Source organism: Periplaneta americana, chromosome 2 (assembly GCF_040183065.1).
Source record: "Periplaneta americana isolate PAMFEO1 chromosome 2, P.americana_PAMFEO1_priV1, whole genome shotgun sequence".
Lineage (NCBI taxonomy): Eukaryota > Metazoa > Arthropoda > Insecta > Blattodea > Blattidae > Periplaneta > Periplaneta americana.
The window spans coordinates 133,734,330-133,744,185 of NC_091118.1; the positions used below are offsets into that span (position 1 = coordinate 133,734,330).

Genomic DNA, 9,856 nt, shown 5'->3' on the forward strand with positions numbered 1-9,856 from the left:
GCTTCGTGTTATGATGTAAAAAAATCGACCATTTTTGCAGGTCATGTTCCAAGTAGTCCAAATCTGGGCACGAGCAATGCTACACCCATTCCTCTTGGACCTTCAACCGCGAGACCACCTCTGAAGACCTCCGCCGTGTCAAAACCCAGGCCTCGGTACCAAAACAACCGACCTTCAGATGAAGAAGAGGACTACTTCCTTCAAAGGAGCGAAACCGGAGACCGAAGACTTCAACAGAAAGATCTTCTGAGGTATATAATCACCACCCCATTTCGACTGTAGTGTTATATGTTTCTATATATTAATTCCTTATACACTATCCAAATCGTATTTCCTAAAGAATAAAAAAATTAAATGCAACCAGTCAGCAATGACGGGAATGTTGATGGTGATTGCGGTCATGCTCTTTTTCTTCTTCGTTCAATAAACACGATAACTATCCTGTTGTAGAATTCATATTATCAGTAGTTTCCTTTGATCTCATAATATGATAATCGTGATCATGATGACCATCATTATGATGATCATGGTAGTAATAGTGGTTGTGGCTGTAATTATAATAAAATTATCGTTTCTTTCATTCAAGTAGTAGTAGTAGTAGTAGTAGTAGTAGTAGTAGTAGTAGTAGTAGTAGTAGTAGTAGTAGTAAAAAGGAGATTTTTAGAATTATTTGACTCTCTTGGCCTTTTTGTGCTACCCCTTAGCCCTTAGCCTTTAGCCCATCATATGAATTGTAGCTCCGTATTCTTAATAAGTCCCAGAACCTTTCTTCACTTCTACGGTGACAGGGCTCCCAAATGTTGGAGTCTCCTCTCTAAAACCTCAGAGTGTTGTAGTAGCCTGTGTGTTTTGCAGTTCCTGTATACTGCTTGCACAGTCTACAACAAATGGGATCTCGTTGAAAGTGCCCCATAGTTTGTAGATGTTCCTAAAATGGTCGTTTCCTATTTAACCCAACCGCTCTCTTAAGTTTTCTTCTGTTCAGGTGCGGAAGAGAATTTGTGAGAGCTTGGTTGGAGCCTTTAACAAGAATTTTGTCTAAAGATTGACTAGGATATTTTGCCCATATTTTCTGATGTTCTCTCCTAGTCCATAGCTTTACTGCAGTTTTTGCATTTGATTTGATAATACCGCAGGCTGGTTCAGGTCAAATGTAGAAGATACTTGCTTCATTCTTGAGCAACTTGTCTGCATTTTTCCTTCCCTTCTATACTCTGATAGCCAGGCACCCTTCGCAGCAAATGTCGTTCTGCGACTTCAAATAATAAGTTAACTATCCTGTTTCGTAACGCGAGGTTTTCGCGATATATATTATTATTATTATTATTATTATTATTATTATTATTATTATTATTATTATTATTATTATTGCGCTAGTAATGATGGTAGTAGTAAAATGGCAAAATTAAAGTTGTGATTAACATTTTCTTCTTTGAATTCAAAAGGAAAGATTGTCCTATCCCAGTTCAATATCCATCCTTTTAGCAGTTCTCTCGATCTCATATGATGGTGATTATGATTATGATAATTATTACGATTGTGGTTGTAATGATGCTCTTCATTCAAAGGACAGCGTAATTATTCTTCTCAGGTACCCATTCCTTTTCGGTGACCTTTCTCTATTATTATTATTATTATTATTATTATTATTATTATTATTATATCATCATTATCATCGTCATCACTATTAATTGTAAATTCCATTAAACCCAAGTTATTAGAAAGGCATGTGTGACGTAGGTAATGAATGGTTTTGTAATAACGATGTTTTATAGTCGCGACGCTGTTATTCCCGGCGTGACTCCTCCTCTTTGCTTACATCTTAGGAAGTGAAGGCTCTATAAAATCTAGGTAGGTAATATCGTTCGCCATTTTTGTTCTTTCGTTGCCGAGCTACCATACGAGGAATCTATTTGCCACACCGTTAAACATTATCATGTCGTAGCTCCTATGATAATAAATCAAACGCACTGTAATTCAGCAAATAATTGAGCGGCAAATAACGTCTTCGTGTGCTTTCTGCGAACGCCAACGAAAGAGCCAAAATGGCGGGCGATTATATTAAGTATTTATCGAGCCTTAAGAAATGAATAATGTCTTCCTCAGCGAATCACAAGACGCACACGTTTAAATGTAGCCGACCTGCAACGCGTTTGGCTGCCGGAAATTAGAGCGACGGGACTATAGTTCGAGATACTGTGACAATAATGGAATAACAGTGATATGAAAATGTCAGGGAAGCGGAGGTACTAGATTCCACTTTATCTACTTCAAACTTCACAAGTCCTGTCAAGACTATAATCCCTGTAATCTCTATTTCTTTGGTGAGAAGTTGTTTCCTTGTTCCAACGGAAGGAATTAAATTAATTTCGAAATGTTAACATAAACTATATTATAATAAATGGATTCTTGTTTAATTTTATGAATTGAGAAGTTGAGAGCCTGATCAACGATGACAATTTTTAGTAGGTCTATATTAATTCAATAAAATTAGTTTTAATTAATCTATAACCTCTCTTTCAATCGGCTTACCTTCGCCAAATATCATCTCACCCAAGTTGATAAACGTCTTTAGTAAAAAAAAAAAGTCGTTAAAATACCTTCAATAAAACATGTTTTATAATCCTCTAAGAAGCATTACGTTAACAAGAAACAAAAAAAGTGCATACAATAAGTCAATTTCATTATCATCATCAACGTGATCCTGAAGAACAATGAGTAAGGTCCTTTCATATCTGTACCGACTTCAGGATTAAAATAATGAAGTTATTAGTTAAATTTTCAAATCATGAAGCTTCGCAGGCTTAGCAGTTCCTAGCACAAAGGATCACTGTACAGATAGGCACATTATTAATGAGGCTAGGCTACCACCTTAAATTGCCTAAACTCGACCCTCTTAATAGAGTCTCGTTAATCCGAACTACGCTAATCCGAAAATCTGGTTAATCCGAACAAAATTATTTTAAGAATAAACTGAATTTATTGTAATAGTACAAAGTAGCGAAAAGAAAAAATGTGTAAATTTACTCAATTTCTTTTACTTAAACAAGTAATGAAAATAACACATTCAAGGGTAGGCCTATTTACAACTATTAGTATTTTCTGTACATAATTTACACATTTGTCATGCTCATAATATCAGTAATTTTCTGTTGGCGTAATGAAGTGAACCTGTTGGTTGAGGTTCTAAAAATAGCAACAGGGTACTCCCACCACCCCAACACCGTCTCTCAGCGCTCGTGAATAGCATGCATTGCATTACAGGAAATATTTCGGTTAATCCGAAAATCTTGTAATCCGAATAGGTCTTGGGTCCCAATTAGTTCGGATTAACGAGACTCTTACTCTAAATTCCTTGACGGAGAAGGTTCTTTCCATCGCTTCCCATGTGATATCTGTAACTTTGTCTGAGAAGCAGTTGAGAGTTTTGTATGCTAATTTATTGTACTTCTTTGGTCAACAGAGGTAGCAGCAGTAGCAATTTCTTCAACTCAAACAAAGGCAAAGATGATGAAGATGAAGACGAAACATACAGGGAGCGTAAAGAGAAGACTTCAAGCGACAATAGCTACAGGCGTCCATCAAACGGAAACAAGAAGAAAGTGGCAGTGAGGAAGCTTGTGAAGCGACCGAACGACTTGCCAGAAGGAGAGAACTACCCTACTCAAAAGCCAACGACAATCCCATCAACAACCTACAGTCAAAACAACCGTGGCTCAAGCAATTATGATAACTACAATTATAATAACAACAACAATGGAAATAATTTTGCCAATCAGCAACAGAATTACAACGCAGGAAATTATCAGAGAAACAGTTACAAAAATCCAGCTCCATTCACAAGCAGCACCACTAACAATTATTACAACCCCTCAACAGAGAACCCCACCACAGTCAGTGACAGAACCCCAAGGACAAGCAATAACTATTATCAACCACGTTACAACACTATTCAAAGAAATAATGCTCAAACTACCACTACCACTACACTGGCGCCAATTACTAACAATGCTGCCACCAACTATCAGCAGTCGACAAATAATGCTAACAACTATAATTCCAACCAAGGGACTAGCTACAACGCCAACCCAGGGACTACCTACAATGCTAACACTCAAGGAACTAATTACAATGCTAACAGTCAAGGAACAGGAACTAACTACAATGCTAACAACCAAGGCAACAACTACAATGCTGCTAATTATTACAATACTTTCAATGCCCAGAAATCAACAACCCCGAAGCCAGTAGATTATTCAACAACTCAAGCCACAACAGCAAATTATTACAATAATTATCAATCACAACAAAGTAACACTCAGAAGTACAACACAAACAATAATGCAGCAGGAACATCAAACTCTGCAACAAACAATTATCCAACAACAGCAAACTATCCAGTGAGCTCAAACAATGACTACAACTTTGCAAACTATAACAACAATGGACAGAAAACGCAGTCTACCAATGATTATTCGAAGAGTACTTCAACAAATTACTCTCCAACAACATTCGCACCTTCTACGTATGATGCATACAACAACAAGAGATTTGGAAATAGCTACAATCAGAGGAGCACAGATTACTCGAGCACTAAATCTACCGTCAATTTTGTGTCCACAACAACATTGGCCCCAACGTCTAAGGCTCAGAATTACAACTACCAATCAGGATCTAGTAACGAAGATTATAATAACTACAACAACTACGATTATCAGAGAACAAATAACAATAATAACAATTTTGGACGTAATAATGCCAACAATGATGATTTTGCTGCCGCTGATGATAAAACAGACGGCGAGTTTCTGAAAACAGCGCCGAGTAACAATTACAGACCTAGCAGCTTCAATACCTTCCAAAACAACTACAATGCCAATACTAAGACAAGTACAACAGTGACTAAGAACTATAATTACAATTATACAACATCCACTACTGCGTCTGATAGATCTTCTCAGAATTACAACAATAATTACTACAACAGCAATACAACTCCAAAAACTACTTCTTACACAAATACGCAAACTTATTCTTCTGACGCTTCCTCTTCAAGACAGTCAAATGATAACAATAACTACTACTCTCAGACAACACCTGCACCAAGGCCGTTTAGTGTTTCAGCAACGAATCCAACAACGAGAAGACCACAGACAACTGTGTCTCAGAACTATCCAAAACAGACATCTGTACCATCGTCAAGCAAAGAGCCATCATCAACAACAAACTATCAACAGAGGAACAGTAACTACAACGCGTATTCTGCAAGTCCAACGACGGTGAAGCCACGTCACGAAAATGTCCCTGCCAACGGTGGAGTCAAGAAAGTTGCAAAGCCTTCGCAGCAGCCACCATCTGGAACAAACTCAGGCGTAAAAACTCCCGAAGCTTATGATTATGCCTATTACGATGATAGTAACACTGAATACGAAGGATTGGATCCCATAAGTGACCATCATTTTCGCAAAGGTGGAGAATCACTCAAAGTAGCCAGGTCAACTAAAACTAAATGAAATAATTTAAATTTTAAACAGATCACATAATGTTCAGAAGTGACTGCTGAATCATCCCGCAGTTCTAACATAATAAAGAGGGTATAGAATAGAAGAGAAAAACAGTGTAAAGCTACACTGTAGGACTGAGCATATTCTACGAAATAAAGTAAATATTACATCATATTGTATTTAACACAATCTTGCCACTTTGCACAGTTTGTAAATATAAAGTATCAGGATAAATTTCACTAATAATAAGATCATTATTGAACATTATGTGCTCATGTATGTAAGGTGGAGAGAGCTGATGAACATTTTAAGTATTTCACTTATTGTGGAATAACTGGAATCGCGTGTACAAATAACATTTGAGAAATAGACTTCTGATTCAACATTATTACATAAAAGAACTTATTAAAAGCATTTTGCTTTCTAGAAGTGATGAAAACTTTCACTTCTAATTGAAAAGCATATAAAATAAAAAAACTGTATCATATAAACTTTACACTTCTCAGATAATTTGTTTCATGATGTTAAATAAAATCATTGTGGCTGCCAAGAACGCTAGGTCCGTTATATATATTTAGTAGGACAGAATGTCGATTGCTCAAGTACTGGGCTTTGTTGTGGTACTTAACAGAACGTAAGGAAATACAAAACAATTGACTGTTCTGTAATTTAGACCTGTTAGCTCCCTTGTAAATATTCAGTGAGGTAGTACAACATATCGTTGTTTTTATACCGATTATTTTGTTTTTGTACAATGTTGTGACAATAAAGAAGCTATGCCAATTCTTCGGCATAGCAGTAGTCCACAGGCCTAGTTCATTCCTTAATAAATTAAGTTTCACCTTTATGATCCTACTTCCACAATTAATATGGTTGGGGTGACACAAGACAATGATTACCGGTAATGCAAGATTTTCGGATACTGCATCATGAGAAGAGAATGCCATGTTCAACACTCACTTTCAAAAAGGGTTTGATTTTCTATAAGAAATTAACTACGATTAATTCGAATTTTACACATTATTTTACTTTCCCAATATACCGAATGTTTCAAAATTACAAGTACAAACTGCATGGGTGACTAGAAGGCAGAAACAAGGCAGAAATGCCCAATAAACATAGGTCCGTAAACCAACTGTTTACAAGATAGGCTATGTCAAAACTGTAGCTACCTACTGAATACACATCGTACATTTGCAACCTCATTTAAGCACCGGCTCATTTTCATTTGAACGTTCGAGAATTCTTACGCACAAGCTTTCACAATAGATTTATTGGCCGTGGTTTACCAACACCATAGCCTTCCAGGTCCCCCGACTTCAATCCCCTGGACTTTGGGGCGGGGAGGGGGGATATTTGATATGTTTTGTGCATTTCATCCCTGTTGATAATGTTAACAAACACTCGAAACGTATTGTCAATGATCGTCAAGGCATTAGAGACTTGTCAGGGATATTCGAAAGCGTACGATTGTCGATGAGTAAATGTAATGATTCCTGCCTTATCATGAACTGTGGTCATATTGAGCACATGTTAAAAGCTGTCTTCCTCCAGTACATATCAGGTGTTATGTTACTTCCAAGCATAATGTACTGACGAGATATAATTTCGGGAACGACTGGTTTCGGGACTATGTTTATTAGAACGTTTCACCTTGTTTCATTGTACTCTATTCACCCGTGCAGTTTGTACCTATAATAATAAATTGTAAAACACTCTGTAAAGTGCAGATTGTTGTGAAATGCGATCTCCAAATTTCTGACCATGGAAAGCTGAGCTGAAAATATTGCCAGAATCAGTATTGTTAACTGTTTTTTAGACATTGGAGTGACAAAATATCGCCGAATATTGTAATAACACATCCGATCATTATAACGCGCGAATTTAGGTTCACAATAACCGTTGTTTCCTTAGAAGCACATAGCACAGAGTTTATGTCACTAGCTGATATATCTATCACACCAACGTTCACTAGAAAGTATAATGACGTAATCAGGACGCACAAAATCATAAAGAATAAAAAGGAATATCTGAAAGATATCTTATGGGAAAATGAATTTAAATTTTATAAAGTAATGAGTTCTGATATTACTGTATGACTCCGAATTATGGATTTTGACAAATAAAAAAGAAGAAAGAATGGTAGAAGCGGCTGAAATAAAATTTCTAAATGTAGCTGAATATGCTCGCTTGGATAAAAAAAAAAGAAGTGAAGATATCAGAAATGAATTAAATATTTTCAAATTAATGATAGAATAGAGCAATATAGAAATGAATGGAGGGGACGAGTTCAAAGATTGTCCGAAAACCGTATACTGGTATCAAAAATAATACTGTATTAGATTATGAACAAAAAGGTAAAAGAAATATTGACAGACCAAAAAAGCAACGCAATGGAGAGAATGAATTTAATTAAAATTAATGACACTGAAACAAACCTTGACAACTAACTCTTGAAAGATGGAGATGAAGATTATTATTATTATTATTATTATTATAGTGATGATTATGATTTAATAGTTACGACTTTGCTGTATGGTCATACATAATATGCATATGGTAGCGAAATCTGGACACTTCGAAAACAAGATTAAATACCGCAGAAATAGTTTTTACGAAAATACCTAGATATACCATAAACGAGGTGACAAAATTTTACATAAAGTTATCAATCAGATCTAGTATATAAATAATACTTTATTTTAATTATTTTATTGTATTGGTTATACTTATACACATTTTATAGGTCATATCGAATGTCTAAACCTAGACCTACAACACTGCTTCTTTTGACATTATTGCAGCTTCTCAACAATATATGCCTTAAGGTGCATCTACACAGTTCAACTTTTCTTTCAACTTTACGCATTCAAGCAATGCATGCAAGATTGATATTTAATATTAATTTATATATTATTATATACGTAGTAAAGATGACGTTCAAAACGGCGCACCATGCAGACACAAAATCTTAAGCATTTCAATTGAACGCGCGTTTTAAACTTGATTCCTTCATTATTCTTCCCAGATTGCATGCGTACGCGCATGGAAAATTGAACCGTGAGATGCAGCTTTAGAGTGGAATTAGATGTCTATGACACCTCTGTGAAGTACAGCAACAGGAGAAACAATTTTTAAATACCAAGTACTACATGCATTTGGATCAAAGAACACGTTCTATTTATGAAATGATGGATTCCTTAACGTGAAATGCGCTGTATAATTAACAAAGCCTTTCTGTAACTCGATGCTTGAGACTTGTTGAATTGCACAGAACTTATTAATACCCTGGAGAACACGGTTGGTTCTAAGGGATATTAACTGAAGGATCTGAAGTTCGTACGCACGATAATTTTAACACTAATGTACCGCAAATGTTCGATGTTTGAAAGTTAATACTGTTAGATATAGTAAACTAAGTTGAATTTCGCAAGTAAATTACAGAAGCGTCTGAACTTTACAGACACGATAATTAGATCATATAACAAAAGTTTTGTCATGGTTACATCGTCGTCGTCATCATCATAATTTACTTCAATAATTGAGTCTTGGCCATTTCCTCCCTTGCTTACTTGAGGGTCTTCAGATCAACATTAAAAATACACGAGGAAGAGTGATCACGTAATCAAAGCTTCCTTGCCAAAACAACACAAGACAAAATAAATAACTGACGTACCGTATGATTCTCCTACCTGAAATCGAACTCAGGTTCCCTGGTTTTATAGTTAGAAGCTCTACTAATGGTTGGGTTTCCATTTTTTTCCATATTGAAACACATTTATCAAGCTGCTCCAAAACGTTGAGTTCTTTTATTGTCCATCCCTTTCATAATCTAAATTATCTTATTACATATTTAACTTCTGATTAAGGTTCTGACTGATATGTACATAGCCTACATCTATTATCAGGCAGTACATCTCACTTGACGATATAAGTGTCAGAGGAAGAACAATTGTTTATATGCACCTGAAGTCTGATTAGTGTTTTATGTAGCTAGTCGGCGTTGTATGCAATGGAGGGGGAAAGGAACTGACCATCCTACCTCATTATCTCCTGACCTAGCTGCCTCATAAGTGGTGCCTTCTTGGTATCACTTGTGAAGTTCAGACCTGTCTTCGGACAGTTGACTAAACAACAACAACTCATATATCAGTCTTAGAATCGCTAAAGATACACCCAGAAATAAAATATTTGTTGGCGATTTAGAAACATTCACTGGGCGTGATCGCTGTCATTTCTCCAAAATTAATTAAACTAGCCTATTACTTCGAGACGTAGTAATAACTTCCCATCGGCAAGACAGGTATATGTCGTCGATTTTGAAACGGATCCCAGTGAGAGTTAAATATTGT

At 36.0% G+C, this 9,856-nt stretch overlaps 1 protein-coding gene across 2 annotated transcripts in view; it reads left to right on the top strand.

Moving 5' to 3' along the window:
• LOC138694580 (putative uncharacterized protein DDB_G0285119) overlaps positions 1–6,312 on the top strand; it is a 32,895-nt gene extending 26,583 nt beyond the window's left edge. For both annotated transcript variants that reach the window (XM_069818448.1, XM_069818450.1), the window contains exons 5-6: positions 41–251; positions 3,464–6,312. In XM_069818448.1, the coding sequence (XP_069674549.1) occupies positions 41–251; positions 3,464–5,513 (2,261 nt within the window). In that variant the 3' untranslated portion in view covers positions 5,514–6,312. The remainder of the gene's footprint in view (positions 1–40; positions 252–3,463) is intronic.
• The last annotated feature ends 3,544 nt before the right edge of the window (positions 6,313–9,856 follow it).